The 24,833-nt window shown below is 29.2% G+C and overlaps 9 protein-coding genes and 1 non-coding gene across 10 annotated transcripts; 3 read left to right on the top strand and 7 right to left on the bottom strand.

Annotated features, from left to right (window-relative positions):
• Positions 1-182: 182 nt before the first annotated feature.
• On the bottom strand, positions 183-1,021 carry BX663DRAFT_11936 (uncharacterized protein). The gene is made up of 2 exons (XM_051521512.1): positions 662-1,021; positions 183-568 (listed from the first exon to the last, which is right to left on the bottom strand). Exons 1-2 carry the CDS (start codon positions 674-676, stop codon positions 206-208), a joined length of 378 nt encoding a protein of 125 aa, XP_051387811.1. The 5' UTR covers positions 677-1,021; the 3' UTR covers positions 183-205.
• A 70-nt stretch (positions 1,022-1,091) lies between these two features.
• Positions 1,092-2,644, bottom strand: BX663DRAFT_492121 (phosphatidylethanolamine-binding protein). Its single transcript, XM_051525170.1, has 7 exons — positions 2,464-2,644; positions 2,278-2,413; positions 2,101-2,208; positions 1,826-2,031; positions 1,685-1,763; positions 1,577-1,628; positions 1,092-1,511 (listed from the first exon to the last, which is right to left on the bottom strand). The coding sequence occupies exons 1-7, from the start codon at positions 2,521-2,523 to the stop codon at positions 1,154-1,156; spliced, it is 999 nt and encodes a 332-aa protein (XP_051387812.1). The 5' UTR covers positions 2,524-2,644; the 3' UTR covers positions 1,092-1,153.
• Positions 2,645-3,781: 1,137 nt separating this feature from the next.
• On the bottom strand, positions 3,782-6,022 carry BX663DRAFT_492123 (uncharacterized protein). Its single transcript, XM_051525171.1, has 3 exons — positions 5,660-6,022; positions 4,470-5,391; positions 3,782-4,412 (listed from the first exon to the last, which is right to left on the bottom strand). Exons 1-3 carry the CDS (start codon positions 5,783-5,785, stop codon positions 3,862-3,864), a joined length of 1,599 nt encoding a protein of 532 aa, XP_051387813.1. The 5' UTR covers positions 5,786-6,022; the 3' UTR covers positions 3,782-3,861.
• Positions 6,023-8,251: 2,229 nt separating this feature from the next.
• Positions 8,252-10,588, top strand: BX663DRAFT_492138 (S-adenosyl-L-methionine-dependent methyltransferase). Its single transcript, XM_051525172.1, has 8 exons — positions 8,252-8,380; positions 8,442-8,628; positions 8,737-9,092; positions 9,167-9,383; positions 9,436-9,532; positions 9,613-10,083; positions 10,135-10,348; positions 10,405-10,588. Exons 1-8 carry the CDS (start codon positions 8,280-8,282, stop codon positions 10,526-10,528), a joined length of 1,767 nt encoding a protein of 588 aa, XP_051387814.1. The 5' UTR covers positions 8,252-8,279; the 3' UTR covers positions 10,529-10,588.
• A 40-nt stretch (positions 10,589-10,628) lies between these two features.
• Positions 10,629-13,457, top strand: BX663DRAFT_492143 (uncharacterized protein). Its single transcript, XM_051525173.1, has 9 exons — positions 10,629-10,899; positions 11,037-11,167; positions 11,231-11,327; positions 11,399-11,434; positions 11,527-12,090; positions 12,158-12,276; positions 12,366-12,610; positions 12,700-13,045; positions 13,109-13,457. The coding sequence occupies exons 1-9, from the start codon at positions 10,680-10,682 to the stop codon at positions 13,325-13,327; spliced, it is 1,977 nt and encodes a 658-aa protein (XP_051387815.1). The 5' UTR covers positions 10,629-10,679; the 3' UTR covers positions 13,328-13,457.
• Positions 13,458-14,002: 545 nt separating this feature from the next.
• Positions 14,003-14,075, bottom strand: BX663DRAFT_t14. Its single transcript has one exon. It is a non-coding gene; the product is annotated as a tRNA-Lys (tRNA).
• Positions 14,076-17,735: 3,660 nt separating this feature from the next.
• BX663DRAFT_424862 (uncharacterized protein) lies at positions 17,736-19,780 on the top strand (the record flags this gene model as incomplete). Its single annotated transcript, XM_051522458.1, has 4 exons — positions 17,736-17,890; positions 17,959-18,826; positions 18,891-18,984; positions 19,038-19,780. 4 exons carry the CDS (start codon positions 17,736-17,738, stop codon positions 19,778-19,780), a joined length of 1,860 nt encoding a protein of 619 aa, XP_051387816.1.
• Positions 19,781-19,958: 178 nt separating this feature from the next.
• BX663DRAFT_424740 (FAD dependent oxidoreductase) lies at positions 19,959-21,717 on the bottom strand (the record flags this gene model as incomplete). The annotated part of the gene is made up of 4 exons (XM_051522454.1): positions 19,959-20,739; positions 20,826-20,941; positions 21,005-21,229; positions 21,316-21,717. The coding sequence occupies 4 exons, from the start codon at positions 21,715-21,717 to the stop codon at positions 19,959-19,961; spliced, it is 1,524 nt and encodes a 507-aa protein (XP_051387817.1).
• Positions 21,718-21,930: 213 nt separating this feature from the next.
• BX663DRAFT_492147 (emp24/gp25L/p24 family/GOLD-domain-containing protein) lies at positions 21,931-22,727 on the bottom strand. Its single transcript, XM_051525174.1, has 2 exons — positions 22,528-22,727; positions 21,931-22,458 (listed from the first exon to the last, which is right to left on the bottom strand). Exons 1-2 carry the CDS (start codon positions 22,702-22,704, stop codon positions 21,979-21,981), a joined length of 657 nt encoding a protein of 218 aa, XP_051387818.1. The 5' UTR covers positions 22,705-22,727; the 3' UTR covers positions 21,931-21,978.
• Positions 22,728-23,133: 406 nt separating this feature from the next.
• BX663DRAFT_492148 (uncharacterized protein) lies at positions 23,134-24,197 on the bottom strand. Its single transcript, XM_051525175.1, has 6 exons — positions 24,145-24,197; positions 24,051-24,072; positions 23,797-23,961; positions 23,558-23,707; positions 23,397-23,492; positions 23,134-23,307 (listed from the first exon to the last, which is right to left on the bottom strand). The coding sequence occupies exons 1-6, from the start codon at positions 24,154-24,156 to the stop codon at positions 23,279-23,281; spliced, it is 474 nt and encodes a 157-aa protein (XP_051387819.1). The 5' UTR covers positions 24,157-24,197; the 3' UTR covers positions 23,134-23,278.
• Between the last annotated feature and the right edge of the window lie 636 nt (positions 24,198-24,833).

Below are 24,833 nucleotides of genomic sequence, written 5' to 3' on the forward strand. Positions count from 1 at the left end.
ATGACCTCTACATCTTATTCAGACTATCCATACTATTCTACCTCTTATTTACGTACAAATACCTATCCTTCTGATTCTTCTGCTGTTGCTGGATTAAAGAGTGATATTCGTAGTCTAAAAGCAGTTTTATTAAATACAAGAAATTTCCCTACTGTTTAAAAAAAAAAAAATAAAAATAAAAATAATAATATGTGTATTCTATTTATTATGAAATAGTTGCGTTTTTCAGTTCACAAATAATAGGACCTGCAGAAGTCATTAATGGTATGTCTTTGTAAGTTGCAATACCATCTTTATTTGTCTTCAAGTAGAGAGCCACTTGCTCGAATATTTTTTGTTTGGGCTTTAGTACAATATCCGGCTTATTCTCCTCCTCCCATTGGATTCCTTCTAGCTGAATCCTTTCACCCACTAAATGATCTTTAGAAGAAGAAGATGATGATGGTGATAATAATCTTACTAATGTTTGATCGTCATTGGTTAATGAAGCAGCTAATAACATGCCTTGTGATAAAACGCCTCTAAATTTACTTGGCTTCATATTACTCACTACAATAACATATTGATTCTATATGTATTAACAAAAAAAAAAAAAAAAAAAAAAAAAAAAAAAAAGGTATTATTATTATTTCAAAATACGATTTTTTAATGCTTCTTTTACCAAAAGTGAATCCATTGACAAATAAGGGGCAAGTCCACTTACAATAGTACGAGGATCACTTGACTCGACCTTTAAATCCACTTGATATTACAATAAAAAGGGAATATCGTGAATGATAGTTACGTGTATATCTATCTATGAATAATACCTTGTTCAATATAAAGATGATCTGCCCCTGAATGAGGCTTGATGTCAATAATCTTTCCAACCCTCAAATCAACTTTATGAATGGGATCATCGTTTGTAATTGTTGTATGATTCCATCTTTTTTGATAAAGCGCTTTCAATACCTTCCAGTCTCTTAAGGCCCTTTGTTGCCTTTTTACTAAAATCGATAATACCATTTGATGAAAGACAAATAAAAAAGAAAAAAAAAAAGAAAAAAAAAGAAAAAAAAATACACTAAAATAAAATAAAATAATGCATTTTTTTTTTTTTTGACAAGGGGTGGCGTGTATTATAAAGTCTACTATATATAATAAAATTTTATTTCTAATAATACACAGTTCTTTGAATATAGCGCTCTACTTTAGGTGGTTTGCCATAAATAGGTTCATTTTGCTTAAGAATTTCATTATAGATTTTGGAAACTTGTTCATCCCATACTTGACGGAAGAAAGTAGCTCCTGTGGTCTTTAAAGCATAAGACTGCACCAAACCTTTTACATCAAAATGATCTCGACTGTTGACCTTTATATCTACCTTCTCTTGGCCTTCATTTGGCTGTTCGCAAACAATTAGAGTATAACGATGATATTTTGTACCTTTTTGAGGATGAGGTGGAATATAATCCAAAATTGAATCACCTCCTTTTATAATAGTTGACGTAGTTGATAAAGGCACATTGGATCTATTTGCTATGTTTATTAGTGACTAGATATGATATCTATCTATATATGTAACAAAGACGCTTACAATAACCAATGACAATATTGTTGATATGTTTTATTTTCAACATCAGGTGAATCTAAGGAATAAAAATAATTAAACCATATTCCTTTATAAGCATATATAAATATATACCTGGATCTACCAACATTAATGTATATAATCGTTGTTCGACATGAAAGTTTGTAATTTCAATTTCTGGACATTGAACACTCTAATACAATTTTTTTTTTAATTTTGTTGGTCTATTTAAACTCATATATATACATATTATACCTGCTCTGGCTTTAAAAATACTCCAGGTTCAACTTGTTGACCGTCAGGTAGTAATTTGACAGCAACATCAATGGTAGGATTCAAACCAGTTGGTAAAAGATCGGGAATGACATTCATCTGTGATAAACGCTCCAATAATTTACTTTTTGATACCTTTTCAAATTCTCTCTGACGCATATAACGATATACAGGTTTTAACATGTCAACTAGATAATAGGGTTAAATATAACAAAGCATTAAACACATGTCAAACTCTTATATATATCTGTATTTACTGTCTCCAAGTTTGAATTTTTTCTGTACTTCAGGTTCATTTAATTCAGATTTTACTTGTAAATCAAACTTTAATGCATCAAGCGCTTTTAATTGCGCTGGAGTAGCAGCTGAAAAGGAGAAAAGAAGGGATTAATTAGTATACATGTATGAAGAAGAAGAAGAAGAATGATTATTACTTTTAGCAGCTCGAGTGATTTCCTTCTCCAGACGTTCTAACATGTTTAATCTTTCCTTTTTATCTAATGCAATCAATTTAAGTGCTTCCTCATATGCTGTATGACCTGATGTCTTTGTTGAAGCTTGACGTATATTCTACTCAATTTTGAATTAGTTTATACATACATGGAACATGGTGTACTCACATTATACTTTGAAATACAGCGAACTATTTGAAAGGAACGTTTACCAACAGTAGAAAACATAAGTTATTTTTTTTTTATTATTTTCTTATTGACAAAATAAAACGTAAAATAAAAAAAAAGAAGTGGGGGGAGGAGAAAGAAATGGAAGGTCTTCATGATACTACTATTCTTTCAGTATGTGGGAGGGGTTTGGGCGGGGCATGTGTGGGGCCTGGCTTTTTTTTTTTTTTTATTCTGTGACTGATTTAAATTTAAAAAAAAAAATGTTCAAGATTTCAAAATTTATAGGAATAGCCACAAAAGGTATACAATTCTATTTTATATATAAAGTTACTGTTATTATTTAAATTATATACGATTTTAATCTAGAAGGAAAAAAAAAAAGGGGGGGGCTTTATATTGAAACTCTATCTAATATTATCTTGAAGATCAAGCTTTATGATAAAGAGATACCTTTTAATAATAGGCCTTCAAAACATAGACTCACTTATTCCCCTAAACTATCTAATTTTTTCTTTTCTTCTTCCTTGTACACAGAATGACTTGAATAAGGAAGCTTTGATAAACTCAATACGATACAAATGTGAAAGAGTAAATTTGATTATTTCAAAAGTTGCACTAAAGACTCCTCCTCTACCCATCTTTTTTTTTTTTTCTTCCTATGACCATGTTTTGACTTTGTGTGTAGTATGTAGTGTTTCTAATGAATATTCAGAATGAAAAGAGTGTAAAGACCTATTCGTTTTCAAGAAATTAAACAAGTCATCTTATGACAGATATGAGTGGAATCCAATGATTAATTTGAATCAAGCCATAGCAAATATTGCCGAAGCTCGTGTATTCATTCTTTGTTTATTATTATAGAGAAATACAGCTCTCAAGAATATAAATATTTCCGAGTAGTATGAAGTCAACTCACAAAGAACTTGGAATTATAGAATGTTTTTATTATTATTATTATTATTTACCATGTACTCTTTGTCTATTATATATAAATAATAAAATGATAAAAATCAAGGAGATATCCCTCCCTCCCTCCCTTTCTTCCTATTTTATTTATCATTCATTACTCTTTAAAGATTGAATGATCAGCTTGTAGGTAGTCATAAGTAAGAAGCAACTATATTGTATGTACTAAAGATTACTGTGTACTTAAAAAGCAGCCAGTGCCATTTTAAAAAAAAAAAATATCTATTTAAAGATTGTATTCACATTTAGGACAATGAAATGAAGGGGAATAAAGAAAAAAAAACACATCTTCAAGTCAGCTCTTTATTTCATTATATCCCTTTTAATACAAGTACATCTTCCCTTTTTTTTTTTTCTTTCTTTCTTTCTTTCTTTCTTCTAATAAGTTATAAAAATGCATGATTGGATATACGACTTGCATTTAATTGATTATAAAAAGAAGTGTGTGTATTGTCTACTTTCTACATGAACTTCCATTTCAGATAATTTATATTCATTTAATTCTTGTTTGATTTTCATAGCCATCATAGGGGTTAGCTTTTGACATGTTGCATTGGTATCACAACGACGATCGTAATCACCTGAAGAGAAGGTTTCATGAACTTGAATTGTACTACAAAATTGAATCCTTCTTCCAGTTGTGATGATAAGTGAGCTATCAGATGAAGAAGCAGGCTTTAATCTTGGAGAACCATGATGAAGTCCTGATCCATAATGAAATCCAACAGAAGGTTTTGTATAATGATGAGGATGATGATGATAATTATGATTATCTTCTTCGTTCTGTTTAATGGATGAGGTAACAGAGGATGTAGGTGATGGTAGACCTGGTTCTGGTAATTGAATAAAATTACGCTGTTGAGGAGGTGGCGGTGGGAGACGAGTGAATGAAGAACGTGATGAAATGATAGAATTGGGTGAATCAGGGGCAACACTATTCATATTAGTGTTAGTGTTCCAAGAGGATGTAGAAGAGCGTACTATGATACATGATGAAAATATTAGAATGAATTAAGATAAATAAATAAATATATTACCTTTTAAACCACCTTTTCTTACATTGGGTAATGAAGCTGTTCCATGAGTTGGCTTGGATGTATCGACTTTTAATGTAGGTCTCTTTTCTTTCTTTTTATCTTTTACCAATTGACGCAAGTCACCAGTTGAATGGCGTCTATCATCCATTTGTTGTGAAGAAGAAGTCGTAGCAGCAGCAGCAGTACTACTACTATTATTACTAGATATTGTTGCTACATTTTTTTGTTGAACTGTCTCATAATTACTAGTTTCATCTACTTCTTCTGCAATAGAAGAAGAAGTTTTATGAAATAGATTAGATAGAGAAGCAATAGATCGTCTTTTAAAAGAAGATTTCGATTTCTTCTTCTCATCTCCTGCAGCAAAGGAACAAGTAGATAAAGGTGATCCTACCATAGAAGAAGACACAGATGAATTTGAGTCATTTTTATCTGCTAAGGAAGCTAGATCGGTACTTGAAGAGGATCCTTTAAGGTTGTTCATGCTAAAGACTTTACGTATTCTTTTCGAAATAGATGATTTTGTATTTATAGATACTTCAGATTGAATAGACGAAATTGAGGGACGACGTTCAGTCTGTATTGTATTATTCATGTCTTTAGAGGAGGCTTCTGAAGAAGAAGAAGGAGACTGTATTAAAGAAGAGGACGTGTGTCTTTTCCTTTGAGTATGTTGACTACTTGTTGAAGAACGTCGTTGCTGTGATATATTAGGTGTCGATATTGACTTTTGTACTTGAATTGGTGGTTGTGGTTGATAATTATAATTAAATGTAGAATTATTTGATATACGAGTACGTTGTTGATAAGGTCTTATTGGTTGTTGTTGTTGTGGGATATAGTAAGTGGTATTATTAATATTATTAGTATTAGTATTAGTAGTATTATAATGTGTCGTAAAATTCCAAAGTCTTTGTTGTGACTAATAAATATTTAAAAATAAGATTTAAGTTTATTGCTTGAATAATCCAATATAAAAAAAAAAAAAAAAAAAAAAAAAAAAAAATGCATAAAAAAAATTAAAAATAGCTTATTAACCAGATATAGATTATCCGTACCACCTTTTTTTTTCAATTAGGCGCGAAAAAAAAAAGGATGTGGAAAGGGTATATATAAGAAAAAAAATAAATGGAAAAGGAGACAAGAAAAGGAGACAAGAAAAAAAAAGTAAGGGAGTTAATTTAATTTACCTGGTCAAATCTTAGAGAAGAAGATAAATAATTTGCTAATACAATATCTTCATCATTCTGTTCTGTTTGTAATTTCTTTTGTTGTGATAACATGATACTATTACGTTGAACTGTTGTTGTTGCCATGGTAATTAATTATTTTAAGAATTATATGATTAAAAAAAAATAGAAAGAAAGAGGGCGTATATGTATATGTATGTATGTATATATATATATCTATTATATGTGTATATATATTAAACAAATTAGAATAGAATAGAAAAGAGAGAGAAAGGGAAAAAGAAAAAGAAAGAGAAAGGGAAAGAGGAAGAGAAAATAATTAATATTAATTATATATGTACAAAAAGATAATAAAAAAAAAACGTTAAAGAAGCATAAATAAAAGAAAAGAGAGAACATGAATAAAATGAAAAGTGTGATTTAAATCTAAAGAATGTTACACAGAGAACATTTACTCCGCTTAAAAGAAATTAAAATTATATTGTAATAAATACTTTTTTTGTTTTTTTTTTTTTTTTTTGTCTTTCTCCTTTTAATATTTAAAGACAAACTATTATTTTTTCCTTCTAAATAAAGTAATTAAAGAGACAAGAACAAGTTTCCCTTTCATATGATTAATAAAATTCAAAATTCATTTAATTTTCTTTCTGCAAAATTTCTTTTTTTTTTTTTAAAACAAAGATATTTTTATAATATCACATTTATTATTAACGTGTAACAAAACTAAATTTATATCAATAAAATCTGAGAGCTAAAGTTTGAATAGGGTTAAAATACACATGATGAATATTAACAACAACATTGGAAAATGTTTATTTGCAGTAATAGAGATTAGTAACAAGAAAAAAAAAAGTATTTATTGACAGTAATAAGATTATTTACTAAAGAATTTCTTGTTATTGAAAATTGACTATTTCTTTATGATTTTCCTTTACAAATTAGCAAGAAAATGATTGAAAAAAAACTAAGACGAAACAATATTTTTTTTTTTTACCTTTGTAATTTTCAATAAGAAAAAGAGAAGGGGAAAAGTGAGAGATATGGTTACTAGTCACTTTATATTATAAAAAATAATTAAATCTACTTATTAATAATAGACATTTTGATTAAAAGGAGAATATTACAACAAAAATTAAAGTTATATTGGTTTTTTTCATTCATTTTAACCAATAAGAAGAGCGGATGTTATATTAATTTGCAATGATAATAAAACATGCTTACTCACGTGTTATATATAAAGACCTGTCAACAAATTAATGTAAATACATATTATTACATAATCGATATTATTAAAGTAATTTCACTTTGAACTTAATGAACACAAATGGCGCGTACTATAATATAATTCACTTTCATTGTTCATTCTTCTTTTATCTAGGATGTGCAACTATAAAAGATATTCCTCGATTATTATGGCCAAATGCTAAAGTAGAACACAATCAAGTAAATACTGTTAGAAGAGCAAGTCTCTACTTTGGGATACTATTTGAAAAAGAAAAATCGTTTACTACTTGTACAGCAAAAGATGATCATTAATGAATGTAGATGGATCTATTGTCTATACTTACCTTGTTTGCCCTCACAGCCAGAGTAGATATTTATATATATATCCTTTCGACTCGAAGAAAAAAATAAAACAAATAAGCTTAACTTAATTTTTGTTAAAGAGGATCCCGTTTGGCCGATCTGTCTTTTACTATGCAAGAGCAGGGGTTTATTTTATTTGTCTCTAGGATATAATAGTATTCATCCCCTTTAATGACAAACTAACATATAATACACATGTGACTAACAATTTTTAATTATTAAAAAAAAACAGGTTTTTAATAAATTGAAATACTTGTTAATTTTCTTTTTATAGAAATTATTAATTGTTGTATCTTGTCATCATTACTGATTTTGACATAGCTGCTTTTTATGCATTTTTTCTTTTTTTTCAAACTTTAATCACTTTATAAAAAGGTAACAAGATTTATGTATAAATATTAAGAAATTATAAAACGCTTTTATTTCAACCAATATATAAATGAATTCTTTTTTTTATGAATCTATTGTTGAATTATTTTCGACATAAGAAGAGATGTTAGAGTGTGACGATGTTCCTTTATCGAGTGTGTCGGTATCGTTTAAAGACCTCTTTTCTATCAAATATTTGTAATGAGGGGATGTACCGACAACTGCCATAGTGATTCCAACAGCAATTAAAACAATTACAGTAAATGTACCAATGACGGTTGCAAGCTGTTTATTTTTCTCTGACATAGCCATTTTTATAATAATAATAATAATAAACAAAAATCTATTCCTTTAAAGTGCTTATATATATATATATACATTGTAAAAAATAAATAAAAGAATAAATAGATAATGATTAACCAAGTTCATTATCACTCTTTATACGTTAGAAAAGAACAATTACAATAATAAACAACTATGGCTTCTCTTTTTTTTTTTTTCTTTTTCTTTTACTAACAAATGTGTCGCATTGTCAGTAACAATATGTGATGTGGATCGGAGTCTACATTTATTAAATAGGAATATTGTTGTCAAACCCTTGCCCTTTTTTCACTCATTGTAATTAATTTCAAGGAACGCAAAGTGTTTATCCTTTTTGTCTATCATGTATCATTTGTTATCACGTTATTCAATCAAACGTAAGAGAATCTTTGTTAACCACAACCATCCTCCTCCTTCTTTTTGTTTTTTCTTTTCTTTTCTTTTCTAATTATAAAAAAATAAAATTCTTGTTACATTATATAGAGTCCACTTTGAGATTACCCACCACCATCAAGTCAAGATCAGCCAAGTTAAGCTCATCAGTAGAATTAAATAATGATTTTGTACATCGAGTCAAAATAACTAATTTACCAACTCATGAGCTTGGAGCGATTAAAATTTTTTTTCAAAGTTTTGGTATTCATAAATACAAAAAGGCGCCAAAATGGGATTATGCTTATCTTAATTTTGAGGTATTCATATTATTATTATTATAAAGGAATTATAAAAAAAAAAAAAAAAAAAAAAAAAAAAAAAAAAAAGATAATTAAATAACTGACAACAAATCTTCTTCTTATCAGACAGAAGAAGCTGCTCGTTCTGCTGTATTTAAATTACATGGAGCTGAATTTAAAAAAAGAAATCTATCTGCAGAGTATTCAAAAGTTCCTGAAAAATCATCTTCTTCTACATTGCTTCTTCATCCATCCAAAGAGCAACAGCAAAGAGGATTATCGGAAATAGAAAAAGATGATAGACCTATCGCTGAAAGGTTAGCAGATCAAGTCACTCCTTTACATAAAATAGCCTATGAGGATCAAATTGCGAAAAAGCATAAATTAGGTGCACGATATTTAAATAAACTTCGAAAAAAGTTAAATTCTTTACCAGATATAAGTGATGTAGGAAAACAGCAAATAGCTTGGACAAAGACATTGTATGTAATAATTGACCTCCGTTCATTCTTATACTTGTTTTATGAATTAACGTGTTATTCTAAAATATACATAGAGAAGATATGCAATGTGAAGTATTCGATATCATACACTCTCCCTCTATTGATGAGTATAGAACAAAATGTGAATTTTCAATCGGTAAAAACTTGGAAGGTAACGAAACTGTTGGATTTGTATTAGGATTATATAAAGATGGTATAACAACTGTTTCAAGTCCAAATGAGTGTCTACATGTGTCGAAAAAAGCAAAAGAAATTGCAAAGATGATGGAGGTATATATAGGAAAAGAAGTGTTCAAACTTTATACTTATGCAGATTATATAGGAATATGTACGACAGTCTGAATATGAGGTATATGATAGAGTAAAAAAGAGGGGTGTATGGAGGACTATGATGACAAGAACTCAAAGAACAGGTGATGGTATGTATTTGTTTATTATACGTTAGAAATAAATTCTGCTAACTGTTAAATGATATATATATATATGCATACATAATTAGTGATGGTATTGATACAAATCAATGCAGAAAGTCTAACTGAAGAGCAACTAGTACAAGAAAAGAAGAATTTAATAAATTATTGGAGTCATTTCTTTTCAAAAGGAGAGGAAAATACAAAGAATACATTAATGCTTCAAATCTGGAATGGTAACTCGAATGGAATTACAGATAAGGGCAAAACTGAAATCCTAACAGGTGACGGATACGTTTATGAGGAGCTTCTTGGTCATCGATTTCAAATTTCATATAATTCATTTTTTCAAGTCAATACACCAGTAACAGAACTTTTATATGCTAAATGTGCAGAATGGTGTTATCAACCTAATAAAGAAAAAAAGACAACTTTACTTGACCTCTGTTGTGGCACAGGCACGATTGGTATTACTATGGCAAAATCTGTTGATCAAGTAATTGGTATTGAAATGGTACCTGAAGCCATTGTGGATGCAAAAGCAAACGCATTGATGAATAGTAATATTTTTATTATTTAAGTTTATTACTGTATTTATCATTGATTTATAGATGTGTCAAATATTCAGTTTTATACTGGTAAAGTAGAAGACAGATTAGATATTGTAACCAATAAAGAAAAGCATGAAGAAGTTATTGCCATCTTGGATCCTCCTCGAAGCGGTGTTCATAGTTCTGTTATTCGTGCAATTAGAGAAACTTTAGCCATTCAAAAAGTAATTTTTATTAGCTGTGATGCTAAACAAGCCATGCAGAATTTTATTGGGTAATAATACCATATTATCTTTGATATATCATTAAATATGCATTTTTAAATTTTAGTTTATGTCGACCGACTTCAAAAAAATATCAAGGATCACCTTTTAAGCCTTCGAAAGCAGTATCTGTAGACTTATTTCCTCACACTGAACACTGCGAATTAATGATAGAGTTTATTCGTACCTAGAAAAAAAAAAAGTAGTGTGTAAAAATAAAATAAAAATAAAAATAAAAATAAAATATCAACGTCATCCAATCTTTTTATTATTATTTTGTTCTCTATCTTTTTTTTTTTTTTTCATATATATTTATATACTTATTTTAATATTCAATAATAAATGTCAATGACTGATGATTTAGCGAATCCATCATTTCTTCAACCTAGTAGTAATTATTTTCTTCCCGAATTAAGAAACATCTCATTTGCAGTAGAAGAAGAAGACCCCTGGAGCGCCTCAGGCTTTGAATCAGTAGATGCGCTTAGACAATCTCTGGGACATTCACAAATACTGGAGAACAATTTAATTACTGAGGATATCACTGCTAATAATGCATTAGGTACATTTAAAAAAATTTTTTTTTTATTTATTCTTTCATAAGGATATATATGGTGGTTTCTCTTAAGCCTTATTTATACTTTCTTCGTTTATTTTATATGTTATTAATATACTTTTTTTTTCAAAACTTATTATTAGTCGGGGTCGATTTGCCAGAAATATTTGACACAGCCTATATACGTGCAGGGCCTGTTGGAGATCGAGTGAGTATTGAAGCCTTAGAAATAATTATAGGTTTAGGAGGACTTGGACCACGAATATTTGAACAAGTAGGTAATTAAAATCAAATGGTATAAATATTTAATACTGTTCATATATCTTTATATAATTAGATTTCCGCTTTGATTGTACCTTCAAATGCAATTTATATTACAAGAAATGAATTTAATACAGCTTTAGCATTATTAGGACTTGCTCAAAAAAATATGGGTAAACAAAAGAATTCATATATAAATGTCTATCTTCCTTTTTCTCTCTTTTAATAAATCATATATTTCTAGAATTATCTTTATATAAAGTATATCAACATCGTAATGGTAAGCTTTCATCTCTCTGCTTCCCCTTTTTTTTTATGGTATTAAATTCTTAATTCTTTATATGTGTATATATATATATATTTATATAACAGACTTACCAATTCCTTCATTACTTAATCTTGATCATGTTTTCATCAAACGTACAAATCCAATTACGGCTAGTAAATCAACAAAACAACAAAGCTACGACGTTGATCCATGGAGAACCTCATCTACTCCTCCAAATGGAAATATGTTTCCTACAACGTATGAAAACATGAATAATAATGACTCTTCTGATAATATGAATAAAAGCAATGTCAACGAACAGTCATTATCTAAAAATGATGTATCCGCTACAGCAACAGTAGACATTACATTTACACCAAGCAGAGTGATGAGTGTCGATCTTGTTACAGACAAAGCATCTACACAAGCACTTGTGAAGGCATCCACTGAAAGTTATCAATGGTTTTCGGATCTTGATCAAATTACTGTTTCCATTGCAGAAACAGAAGGCTTTTTATTTACTCATGTTTATTATTGGGTTCATAGTAATCAGCGTCAAACATCTGTAAGGCGTCGATATAGTGATTTTTACTGGTTCTGGCAAATATTATTAAAAAGATATCCCTTCAGAGTTATCCCAAATCTCCCACCGAAAAAGATTTCAGGAAGTAAGTCACACAAATAAATCCTCGATAATATAATAAATAATACTTAACAAAAAAAATTAATATGAAGAGGATCAAATCTTTCTTAAAAAACGATGTCAGGGTTTATCAAGATTTATAAATTGTGTTATACGGCATCCAGTACTACGAAATGATGAAGAAGTGGTCACATTTTTAACAGAGCAAACGGTAAATAATACACATAATACTAACTATTTTATTTTATTTTTATTTTATTTTTTTTTAAAATATTGAATTTGTGCATTATATATCATTAGGAATTCTTAGCTTGGAGAAAAGCAAAATCGCCTAATGTAAACGAAGAATTTGTACGTGTCAATCCTCAAACTAAAGACCTTGAAGCATTTATACCAAAAGATTTAAACATACGTATTGAGCAAATTCATACAAGGTTATCTAAATCTATAGAAAAATATGATATACTATGTTCTATTATAGAAAAAATCGTTCAATTAAATGACAGTAGAGCAATAGAAATGAAGAAATATACAGAAAATTTAAAGTAGGTTACACTAGATCAATTCTATTCTGGTGGTCTTTAATGCTTTTTTTTTTTCCTCTCTCTGCTTCTATATATATATATTAAAATAGAGAGCTGAGAGATATAGAGGCTAAATGCTTTGCAACGGATTGTCGAGCTTGTGGGCAAGTAACACGTGGTTATGAAAATATTGGTAGTTATTTAAATCAAAGCAGTATGATTATTGAAGCCGAAATTACCTCTACGGTTGAAGGCATCCTCGAAAGTCTTAAAAGACATCGAGATATTTGTATAGCATTCTTGGAAATGCTAAATAATAGAAAACCTAATCTAGAATCAAATCAAATCAACATTCTATATCGTAAAATTTCTGCAAATACTGTTAAAGTGAATCAGAATCGTGGTGTACCAGGTTTAGAATCTGAAGTAGAAAGATTAGATGCAATTATTAAAGCCGTAAGAAGTTTTTTAAAAAAAAAATACAAGTATACATATAAAATAATTACTTATTCTATATAGGATACCGAAAAAATGATATACCAACAAAGAAGAGATATCTATATTAAATACTGCCTTGCAAGTGAATTATCTTATTTACACAAACAACAAGCTTTTGTATCCTTACTTTATCAAAATTTTGTGCATGATCAACTTCAATATTCTCGTAGAACAGTTGAGACTTGGAAAGCATTGGAGGCTCTTTTGTGTAATATGCCTAAGCCTGAAGATTTTGCTTAATTTATATCTGAATTATTATTTATTATCATCATTAAGATATACCCCTCCCCCACCAAAAAAAAAGAGATTAATTTTCACTTATTTATAATTATATATGTTTATTGCAATAAAGTCTATTATAAGGAAAGAGTTATATATATAACATCATATGAACATGTGCACATCTATTTCTTTATACAAACAATAAAAAAAAAGCAAGTTTTTATTTGATTTTAAATTATTCACCTATTTGAAATTTAATAGAAAACTTTAGTATGGTTTTCACAAAGATCACGAAACTTAGTCTCAAGCTCCTTGAAAGGAACACCCTTTAGACAAAAGTTTTATCAAGCATGTCATCGTCATTGTGTTGGGAGATAATATGTCTAATAAAGTCTTTTTTTTTTTTTTTTTTTTTTTTTTTTTTTTCAATAACATTTACAATAATTGAGTAGACGCATCAAGGTCAAAAACCAAATTGAGCGAAAACAGCAATTCCCAGCCGATGGTGGTGCCTTAAGGATTGGCTACGTTACTACAGTTGTCTTGCTTACACTCTTCTTTCCCTTTGTTTTACTGCTTTCACAGGGTATCTTATATCACCCATTAATTATTAAACAAAATCAAATCTTTGTTCCAAGCAAAAGCAACGACGTCTAAAAGACAGCGAGCTGAGAAAAAAAAGAAAAAAAATATCGCCTCATAGGGGGCTCGAACCCCTGACATTGAGATTAAAAGTCTCACGCTCTACCAACTGAGCTAACAAGGCACTTGGTGCCTAGAGATTAATTAAATAATATATGAAGCTTTTCGATTTTAAAATAATCACGTGACTCACCCAATAATATTGCTTATCTGTCTTTTAAACACCTCTATTTTATTTTTTCTAAGAATAAAATATAGAGTTATAATCTGGGCATTAAATTTGCTCTTGTAAATTATTTTATTGAGCATTGATGGCGAAGGACATCAACTGGTTAAAGAAAGTAAAAGAAAAGGAATTGAAGAGCAACTTAAAATTTATTTTATAACAAGATATTCTTCCTTATTATTGTACAAGTCCCGGATGTAACATTAAAAATAACAAAGGTCAAATCAAGATTAAGCTTAAAGGAGCACCACAAATGTACAGTAATTTGACACCGTATATTTAATTCTTGGTTAAAACTTGGCTCTTCTCGCAAAATGATGATGTAGACAAGCAATACAAATTATTTAACTGGCTAAAAAAAATTATAATAGCCCATAATGTAAAAGATAATTAGGTGAAGCAAAGTAAAATGAAAATAAAAGAAAAATTGTATTGGTATTCTCAGTTATTCAAGTTATAATTTTATTAAATATTTACATTGGTAACGTTATTAGTATTATTGTTGGTGTTATTTATTATTTGTTATTGATATATATATTACCTGTATATTTTATTTCTACTTATTTTACTTCATCCTTCATTTTTATTTCTATTAACATCTTACACGATTATTTCTTATCAATTATTTCGTATTGTCAAGTCCTTAACTATGATAATTAATCTTGTTATACATGACATGTTAGTTTCGATATATTTGTATATAAACTTTTTAGAACATATAAAAGAAACAAAACTAAAGGAAGAAAAAAGAGAAAAAATTCTATATACTTCAATAAAATGATATTTAATATCAATAAGTTAATATTATTATAAGGATTCAAGTAAACATCAAATCAACCTACTAACATATTATTTGTTATAGAACAAGCTCTGGATATAAGCATTAGTAATATTATCGTAGATGAATTACATAATAAAGGATAAACCATAAGCCTGGATATGAAATAAGACTCTGTATATAACATCCTGTAAATAATATAAAACTTTTTACCATTCAATCATCTAAATGGGTCAACTATAAGCCATCATATCATTTCTGAATATTTATTTTTATAACCTTGATAAAGGATTCAGATCGTCTTCGAAAGACATCAGGGACATATACTCAAATTAGACGATTTAAAACCTTAATCAGATCATTATAACACCCAATAGGTAATCCATATAAATCAGTCTCTTGAATCAACAACATGTATATCCGAATACTAACACTGTTTCATGACTTATGCTCTTTGACAGCTATTTTTATTTCTTTGATTCAGGATTCATTAATATAAATACAAGCAGTTGTGTAGACACAAAATAATCTTTAACTTTCAATTCTTATTTTTTATTTTTCTTCTATCTTTATTTTTTCTTTACGTTCCATCACACTTCTAATACTTCATTATCTATAACATAACTTATTCGGTTGTAACTAACACTTTTATGGTTCACATCTTATCTCAGACTTCTTTAACAATTCTTATAAATATACATCAATTTAAATTCATAAATAAAATCATTGACTTTAGAACTATTGTTCGGTCTCATCGACTTCTTTGGTCTTTTTATTATTTTTATTTTATAATATTTTTCATTTAATATTTTACAATAAATATCACACGATGTTTTTATTCCATATGCTAATGATGCATATATTTATATGTTTCTAAATATAAAATATAGGATGATAATTATATAAATTGACAATCGAATGTTATAAAATATTCTATGAATAACTTTAATATAATATAGAGTGCATATAATGGATAATATAAGTGAGATGGTACAATTAAAGCGAAATAAATGTCAGATAGAATCAAAGAATTAGGATATTATTTTGATTACACTTAGATTATCGTATAACTTTGGCTTAGAACGCTTATCAAAATCAATAATAATTATAGCCTAATTCAAGCCACTATACTTCTTCTTCTTGTTGTTGGTGTTGCTAACCGATAAGTCAAAATAAAATAAAGACAGTTAAGATAATATCTAAATTTTTAAGTTAAATCTTGTTTGATCCTTTTCTTTATTTCTATCAAACAATAATTGTATTTATATGAAATAAAAATATGATAAAGTAATACATAATATATGAATGAGTTCCAATAAAATACAAACAAATATTAAGACAAGCCTCAACCTCCAAGAAACATCGATGTGTAAACTTACTTCAATTTTGTCCCTGTCTTACATATTCACTTGCTATTGGTCAGCGGTTTAAATTTCTTTCTTCATTTGACCTCCTTCTTTAAACGTACTTTAATTTCTATTGACATGTCTTCAATAGCATGATCGACGTATTGCAGATCAGTGTAGTTATTTACTAAGGTATTGTACTCATAATTTTTAAATAAAGCCATCCAATCAAACATTGATAATGCTTTGTAATGTAATTATTTTATCACTATTATTGAAATTATATTTATGTTTTATTTGAGATTATTATATTTTATTGGTATATCTATTGATTCATTACACATTAAACAAATAACATGCATTATATATGATTAATCTTGTATATACAACTAATATCAGGTCATATACTGTTATCATATTTCATTTGTTATATCATATATTATAATTCCATACATGTCAATATTTTCAAAATACAAATACTTGACATACAATATTGAAATAATCTTTATATACTTTACTCTTAATAACTATTACACGATAAGTCTTGAAGTGCTTTCTTTTGTTTTTATTTTATTCTCATTTTATTTTCTTTCTTTTTCTTTTAATTTATCATTGTCTATATTTTATATTTCATTTTTAACTAATCTAAATCACAATACCATGTTAGCAGATAATACTTTACAATTTTAGAAATAATATACATACATTTCAAAATAGTACAATTTTGATTTAACGATAAGTCTAATATATATATATATATATATATATATATACATATACATATATATAATCATAATCCTTCTTTACTTCCTTCTAATTTTTGATGCTACTATAGTAGCAAATATAAATTTATATTACTCCTATAAGTAGCTTCTTATTTTTCATCAAAAAATACTCTATACATAATGTGCATTTTGGTATCAAATGTTACTCTCAATTATTGTATAAGTTGATTTAACAATTATCATGATACAAGCAAGTGTTTGCAAAGTAATCATTATGTACAAAATAATTTTAGTCTAGTTACATACATAGTTACTGTCTTTTCTCAATATTTTATACCTTCTGTTCCTTACTCAATTTTTTTTATATATTCATGCATAAATAAGCAAGGTCTAATTAATTTCCTAATTAGGGAACTTTTACGCGCTTTTTTTTTTGAAGCAGCACGCGATTTTTTTTTTTTTTTTTTTCTTTTTTTTTGCATCATATTGGTACTAAAAAAATCTCCTCCCCTCTCTTTTTCTTTTATCACATATATTTTTTTCTCAATTATTTAATCATTTTTTTTTCCTTAATTTGAAATTAAATAAAATTCTTCATAGTTTATCATCTTTTTTTGTTGAATAATTTGCAATGTCAGCTGGCAAAGTGTACTCTGCCGTATACTCTGGTGTTCAAGTTTATGAAATGATGATTCATGGTATTGCTACCATGGTTCGTGGAGAAGATTCTTATTTAAATGCTACGCAAATTTTAAAAGTAGCAGGCTTTGAAAAGACAAGAAGATCCAAAATCCTCGAAAGAGAAGTATTAACGGGTGAACATGAGAAAGTACAGGGTGGATATGGAAAATATCAAGGAACTTGGTAAATATAAATATATGAGCTTTCAACAATTAAAAAAGTTTTGTAAATTCATATATTTTACTTTTTAGGATTCCATTTGAAAGAGGGAAGCAATTAGCAGAGAAATATGAAGTATTAGATAGGCTAATGCCTTTATTAAACTTTGATCCTTCAACTCTAAAAGATAAAAAAGATAATGACGACTTAAAACAAGAAGAGGGAGCATCTTCTTCAGGTCCTTTAGCTTTACCAGCGCCTCCTTCACCCAACAACAATACAGAAGAATTTCCCAAATCACAAAAGAGGCCATTCCATCAATCAAAGCAACAGACATCACGCAAGAAGCTTAAACTTGTGGGTGTTTCACCAGAGCCCTATCTTTTAGAAGATCCTTTTTATGAACATCATCGCAATCTTTTAATGAGCATCTTTCTTTCTGATGACCCTGAGGACACACCATCATTAGTTACCTCAGCCCTTTTAACCAAAGATCTTAATATTGATTTAGTTATCGACGAACAGGGCCACACTGCACTTCACTGGGCTGCTGCTTTGGGTCGGTTACAAATTGTTAAACTCTTAATACAGAATGGCGCTAATGTCTGTCGCGTTAATTATGAGGGTGAAACACCCCTAATGCGTGCAGCCATGATTACTTGCTGCTATGAAAATAAATGCTTTGGTGACATGGTTGACTTGATGGCAGAAGCAATTCCTGTCACAGATAAACGAGGACGCACCGTTCTACATCATATTGCTCTAACAGCTTCTGTAGAAGGCTTTACAGATGCAGCTATCTATTATGTAAAACGATTTGTGAAGGCCGTGCCTAAGAAAAGTATTCTCAAAAATATTTTGAATGTGAAGGATACACATTATTATGAGTCAGCATTGGCCATTGCCTTAAGGATTGAATGTCAAGATATTGCCGACGTTTTAATTAAGCATGGTGCCTTGGTAAGAAAAAAAAACAAAATATTAAAAATTATGAATTAATTTTACTAAATATTTATTACTATAGGATCCATTAATATCTAACATAGATGATAACGATGAACTTGAGTTTGAACCAACAAAATATGAAAACAATCCAAAAGGGCAAGAATTATTAAAATGTAAGTTCAATTATGTTTTATTGATTTACGATTCATACTTAATCTTTTCATAGCTGTCGAACATATGATTCAAAAGCTTGAAGACGATTATAAAGAACAGTTAAAAAAACGAGATTTGGAAGTATTCAAATTAAAAAAGGAATTACACATGATAAAATACGAGCTAAGAGAAGCGCATCGAAGGCTTGAATTACCTGTTTCTATGCAATTGGCAGAATCTCGAAAGAGGATACATGAACTAGAAGACAAGTTAAACGCATATGATGAGCTTATGGGCGAAGATACCCTACAAGACGCTCCACACACAGATAACAAGCTGGAAAAGAAAGTTAAAACGTTACAGCATCAACTAGAGTCCAGTACAAAACTTGTGGAGAAGCTTCAGGCTGAATTAGAAGCAGAGAAAAAGAGAGCAAATGAAAAGGAAATGGAATATCGACGCTTAATTGCTAGTAGTTGTGGTTTACCTATTGAAAAAGTAGATGCATTGGTTCAACCCTTAACGTTAGCTATTGAGAGTGATCCACCAGATTTGGATATGATGCGTGTCATTGGATTTATGGAAAGACTTCGTTCAAATAATACTACAAGCTCACCTTCTGTTGCAACAAATTATGCTAGTCCTTCTACACCTAATAACATGACTACTGTTATTGCCAGTACTCCTCCTACAGTTATTAATAACTCCACTACATCTACTAATATGAATAACACTACTATACCTGCCAATAGTCTAAGCACTGTTACTACTAACGTCACTGCTACATCTGAAACAACTGATGCTGTGCCCATTTAAATTATTATTGTTTTATTTTTATTTTTACTTTTATTGTATATACATGAATCGCATATATTCCATTTATTTTTATTTTATTTTATTTTTTTTTATTTTTATATATATATTTTTTTTTGTACATGAATTATTATATCACTTGAAGATTAGTTTATCTAGTACTAATAAATAATTGTATTAATTATTTCTTATATTTTTTACTTAATTGCCAATCCTCTTCAGCGCAATCAGCAATCATTTCTCCGATGGCAAAACCAGCAGTGCAAGCGGGACTCGGTGCATTACGCACATTCATCACCAAGCCATCTAAAACCTGACGTTCCACAATGAAATCAGCTGCGGCTTTGCCACCACTTTCAAAGACTTGAGCCATAACGCCAGCGAAACTAGGCTCTACCATGTCCCCACTTAAACCTGGTACATACTTTTGAGCACTTTTCAAAAACGCTCTCTTATTCAAATCTCTATAGACCTCACCAAATGAGAGGTTCAAATTCTTGAGTGCAAAGGACCACAAGTTAATGTTCATTATATTATCCCATATATCTTTGAGTTGCATATCCCAGAAGCGATAACCCTCACGACTGAAGGTGATACAAGCACCGGGCCCGACAATCATTTGATGGCCACGACGTACATCCACAGTAGGGGTAAAGTGAACTCCGACGGGGATACCACCTCCACTAGGTACTGGATAGATGTTATGTCGAACCAAGGTACGATACTCAGGTTTCAATTGATAGTAAGTGCCACGGAAAGTAACAATCTTGTGCTGATGAGGATTTCCTCCTGCTAGGCCAGCTAATCGATCGGCGTAAAGGCCACCGCAGGTAATTACATTGTCTGCAGTCACCTCTAATTGAGGGCCATCCATATATTTTTCGCCGCCAGAAATAACAATTTTCTGATCGGAGGATTTGCGAAATTGTTTAGCTTCAAAGGAAGTTTTGATATCTACACGTCTATAATAATCAATAAATTTATAAATAAAATAAATAAATATAGCAATGCGGGTTTTATTTATTTATTTATTCATTTATTTATTTACCCTGATTTCCTTAATTCATTTGCTATACATTGACCTACTAACCAATAATTAACAATGCCTGTATTAGGCGAATACAATGCACTATAGGCTTTCACATTTGGTTCCAACTCAGTAATCTATATATATAAAAAAAAAATATCATTGTTACTTTATATATATGTGTATATATATTTATATACCTCTTTACTATATATAATCTTTAATCCTTTTACTCCATTGGCTGTACCTTGTCGATACAGTTTTTCAACTTGCTCATGTTCTTTTTCATTACATGCTACAACAAGTTTACCACAGCGTTCTACAGGTAAATTATGCTCTTCACAATAAGCATACATTAAGTCTGCGCCTCTAGTACAAGTGTGCGCCATTCGAGACCCAGGTTGATAATAAATACCTGCATGTATCTATAATATATAAAAACCAAAATAAAAAGAAATAAAATAAAATAAATAATGAAAGCCTATTGTTAACTATAAGAGTAAAACTTTACCACACCAGAATTATGTCCTGTTTGTTGACCTGCTACCTCAGCTTCCTTTTCTAGCAATACCACCTTCATCGTAGGATATCGACGTATAAGTTCTCTTGCAGTCGCTAAGCCTACAATGCCACCACCTACAACAGCGACATCAAAATGGTCATGACCCACTGTTTTTAATGGATCAGGATGACAATAATTCTCAGCTCTCAATGAGCCTAACAGTGTCTCAACGCCTTCATTTTTCGAACCACCTTCACCAGGTAGATGCTCCCATAGCTTTTGATTACCGTTATCTAGCTTATTAATAACAGATGTGATTGGCTGTTGATGATAACAGGCAATAGCAGATGGCCTTAAATATGAAGATATAATTCGTTTATTAACAAGACGAGCAGTATGGCTTCTTAACATAATTATATCAACACGCTTTTTTATATATATATAAAAAAAACAATAAAAAAAAGATGAAATAAAATAAAATAAATTACAGAAAGTACATCTTTTTATATCTCTAAAACTCTCCGTATTTTTCCTATTCTATTGTTTACCATTTTATCCCGACACAACAATAAGTATTAAATCAATTATGGCAAAAGGTTTCGTTTTTTTTTTTTTTTTTTTTTTTTTTTTTTTTGTTTCTTCTTTTTTTTTCTCCTTCTCGAATTGTTTTATTTAAACACCACCTTTTTTCACATTAAAAAAGCTTTTAATCACAAATACTTGTAAACAAGCCATTGAAACAATAGCCAAACTCTCTAAAAATGCAAACCAAAAGATCCTATTTTCTGTACTAGCAACAGTAGCCGAATTACGATTTTCACGCGTTCTGAAATACTTTTGTGTGCGGGCAATATTTGTTAGAGTACCTGATAACCTAAACAAGGTCTCTTCCATCTCCGTCAATTGCTGGTCATTACCTCCATCTTTCTTCACAATAAATTCTGGGCGTACTTCATGTTCAACGCTAATTTCGAAATCCACTAGTTTCTCGGCAAAGGTTGACATATCGTTGGAAAAGCAAAAGGAATATTCTCCTACTTGGTTAGCAGTAAAGACGAAATCGCCTTGACGTTCTCGTTCTCCTTTAAGAATGCTATCATCTTGTGGATCTTTGACCTCATAATCAATGTCAAATGCACCGCCTTGTTGAACCTTCAGAATGTATATATATATACTAAATGATCAATCCTTAAAAATCAAAATGTATATAGAATAACTTACAGCAAAATAAAACCCGACTTTTTTGCCTGGTTTATCTGCCCAAACATAGAAACAGGCATCTTCATTAGCAGAGAGCTCATAAGTTAAAGCTGTAGCATTAGTAGAGTTAGGTCCAAATAATGTTACTAAAAGCACTATAAAGAATAATAATACTATTCTACTTTGTTGATACAACATTATTTTTTTTTTTTTAAAAAAAATAGAAAATAATAATAATAATAAAATAACAATTTTAATACTTTGTTTCTTTGTCTCCTCCCCCACTTTTTTTTGTCCAATTTTTTTTTTTTTTTTTTTTTTTTTTAGCTGGCGATATTCCATTGGGAGATTTATTGTGGTTACTCCACACTATTTTTTATTTTATTTTTACGTAATCTGCTTTTTATTTATCTTTTTTTTTTTTTTTTTTTTTTGCTTTCATAAATAAATTGAATGGTTTTTCACATGCCGATATACTTTAAAGTATGGTATAATTTTGAGAAAAGGAATAGTATAAAATATCTTCATAATACAAAGGGAAGACTTCTTTTGATAAAGAAAAAGAAAAAGAAAAAAGGATCTTCAAGCTTATAACAGAACAATAAAATCATTTACTTTCATGTCATAATATAAATCAATTTTGTCTCATATTGACTTTAATTGTTTCAAAACTATCTAATTTATGCTCTCGTAAATAATATAATAAAACTGCATTTTAATATGTTTAAATGTGTTTATTATCACGCGTGAACACAATCCTGATACGGTATACTTAATTCGACAAAACAACAGTAACAAAGTCTTTTAAAGAAAAAAAAAAAGCAAAAGATTAGAACCAGGGGGGAAAAGGAAGGAAAAGAAAACTAAAACATTAAAATAGAGTAACTTACCAACATAGTTAATACGACCATCTTTACCAACTTCGACTTCCTTTAAAAGTTCATTTACTTCTTCTTCACTTAATTTTTCACCAAGGTTGGTCAAAACTATAACATAAAAAAAAAACTCATGAATTTCAAGGATAACAAAATCGACTTTATTTTCCTTTTACCATAACGTAATTCACCAGCAGAAATATATCCGTCTCCTTCTTTATCAAAAACTTGGAATCCCTGAATAAATTCTTGAGCAGAACCTGCAGGTTTGAAGCCATCAGGACGCGTAAGAATAGATAAAAAGGTACCAAAGTCGATATCAAATTCTAAAAAGAAAAAAAAAAAAAGGGGAAAAGGTATCCACCCAATTTCATTAAAACAGAACTCTTTTACTCAACTACTAATTATAATTTACCTTGAGTTTCAGGTACACCTTTTGATTTTGCAGTGTCCTTGATGAGTTCTTGTACTTCAGCTTGAGTAGGGTTTTGACCAAGACCTCTTAAAAGGTCACCCAAGTTGGTAGAAGAAACTGTGCTGTTACCTTTCTTATCATACAAAGAAAAGGCTTCCTTCCATTCTGAATAAATAAAGAAAAAACAAAACAAAAGAAAAAAAAGTAAGATGATGTAGTTACAAAAAAAAAAAAAGGCCCAATGAGGATTTTACCATCAAGTTGTTCTTGAGTAGGCTGAATAAAGAAAAAAAACAAAATAATATTAGTTTAATAATTTATGTACATGTGTTCATTTATTATACATACTGCTTTGCTCATGATAGATGTTATAAAAGATGAGTTATATACTAAAAAAAAAAAGAAAAGGCAATAATTTAATAAAAAAAAAATTAATACCAAATAAAATTATCATCGGAGCTCAAAAAACAGCTAATTTATGAGTTATATCCTCCGTTCAATTTTTAAACGTAATTTCTACTATACTTAATGACCTCAGTCATATTATCATTCCTTGAGATAGTAGCCGTTCTTTAAAAATAATCCTTCTCATATATAGAGAGATACAGTTGCTTAATTATAGAATTTCATATTAAACTAAGAATAAGCTTTAGGCTATGAGTCAAACTTCAAGAAGAAAAACAATCAACAAACTTCCATATCAAAACAGGCCTCTTTACAGAATTACATTTATCCTTATTGAATTGTAGATATTGCTATATAGAACTTCTGCTGAAACAAAACAAAAAAATAGATGAAGGACAGTATAGTTTGAGGCGGTTTATAAAAATAAATCTTGAATCAAAGAATAATGTGTTAGGAAACAATATTTAGTATTCAAATATATACATCTTTTTCTTGAATTAAGAAGAAGCTGATTTATGGATTACGTAGCAGTCAGTCTATAATTATGAAAAAATTAAACCAACATAAGGATTGTAAATTGTTTAGTTTGAGCAAATCCTCCTTTTATATGTGCATATTCTATTTTATCATGA

The sequence above is a fragment of the Cokeromyces recurvatus genome (genome assembly GCF_025118155.1).
Source record: "Cokeromyces recurvatus strain NRRL 2243 chromosome Unknown BX663scaffold_1, whole genome shotgun sequence".
In the NCBI taxonomy this organism is placed as follows: Eukaryota; Fungi; Mucoromycota; class Mucoromycetes; order Mucorales; family Mucoraceae; genus Cokeromyces; species Cokeromyces recurvatus.

What these genes read in the sequence shown, in the direction of transcription:
- BX663DRAFT_492121 (XM_051525170.1), bottom strand. Translation starts at nt 2,523, where the DNA reads ATGTTTTCTACTGTTGGTAAACGTTCCTTTCAAATAGTTCGCTGTATT. An exon ending in AAAATTCAAACTTGGAGACA is followed by an intron (nt 2,032 to 2,100) that starts GTAAATACAGAT and finishes CCTATTATCTAG; the next exon opens with TTGACATGTTAAAACCTGTA. An exon ending in TATTTTTAAAGCCAGAGCAG is followed by an intron (nt 1,764 to 1,825) that starts GTATAATATGTA and finishes AAATTGTATTAG; the next exon opens with AGTGTTCAATGTCCAGAAAT.
- BX663DRAFT_492123 (XM_051525171.1), bottom strand. Translation starts at nt 5,785, where the DNA reads ATGGCAACAACAACAGTTCAACGTAATAGTATCATGTTATCACAACAA. An exon ending in CTTCTCTAAGATTTGACCAG is followed by an intron (nt 5,392 to 5,659) that starts GTAAATTAAATT and finishes AATATTTATTAG; the next exon opens with TCACAACAAAGACTTTGGAA. An exon ending in AAGAAAAGGTGGTTTAAAAG is followed by an intron (nt 4,413 to 4,469) that starts GTAATATATTTA and finishes CATGTATCATAG; the next exon opens with TACGCTCTTCTACATCCTCT.
- BX663DRAFT_492138 (XM_051525172.1), top strand. Translation starts at nt 8,280, where the DNA reads ATGTATCATTTGTTATCACGTTATTCAATCAAACGTAAGAGAATCTTT. An exon ending in AACTCAAAGAACAGGTGATG is followed by an intron (nt 9,533 to 9,612) that starts GTATGTATTTGT and finishes ATACATAATTAG; the next exon opens with TGATGGTATTGATACAAATC. An exon ending in GCCATGCAGAATTTTATTGG is followed by an intron (nt 10,349 to 10,404) that starts GTAATAATACCA and finishes TTTAAATTTTAG; the next exon opens with TTTATGTCGACCGACTTCAA.
- BX663DRAFT_492143 (XM_051525173.1), top strand. Translation starts at nt 10,680, where the DNA reads ATGTCAATGACTGATGATTTAGCGAATCCATCATTTCTTCAACCTAGT. An exon ending in CACTGCTAATAATGCATTAG is followed by an intron (nt 10,900 to 11,036) that starts GTACATTTAAAA and finishes ACTTATTATTAG; the next exon opens with TCGGGGTCGATTTGCCAGAA. An exon ending in ACCGAAAAAGATTTCAGGAA is followed by an intron (nt 12,091 to 12,157) that starts GTAAGTCACACA and finishes ATTAATATGAAG; the next exon opens with AGGATCAAATCTTTCTTAAA.
- BX663DRAFT_492147 (XM_051525174.1), bottom strand. Translation starts at nt 22,704, where the DNA reads ATGTTGTATCAACAAAGTAGAATAGTATTATTATTCTTTATAGTGCTT. An exon ending in AAGTCGGGTTTTATTTTGCT is followed by an intron (nt 22,459 to 22,527) that starts GTAAGTTATTCT and finishes TACATTCTGAAG; the next exon opens with GTTCAACAAGGCGGTGCATT.
- BX663DRAFT_492148 (XM_051525175.1), bottom strand. An exon ending in AGGTGTACCTGAAACTCAAG is followed by an intron (nt 23,708 to 23,796) that starts GTAAATTATAAT and finishes TTTTCTTTTTAG; the next exon opens with AATTTGATATCGACTTTGGT. An exon ending in TGCTGGTGAATTACGTTATG is followed by an intron (nt 23,493 to 23,557) that starts GTAAAAGGAAAA and finishes TTTATGTTATAG; the next exon opens with TTTTGACCAACCTTGGTGAA.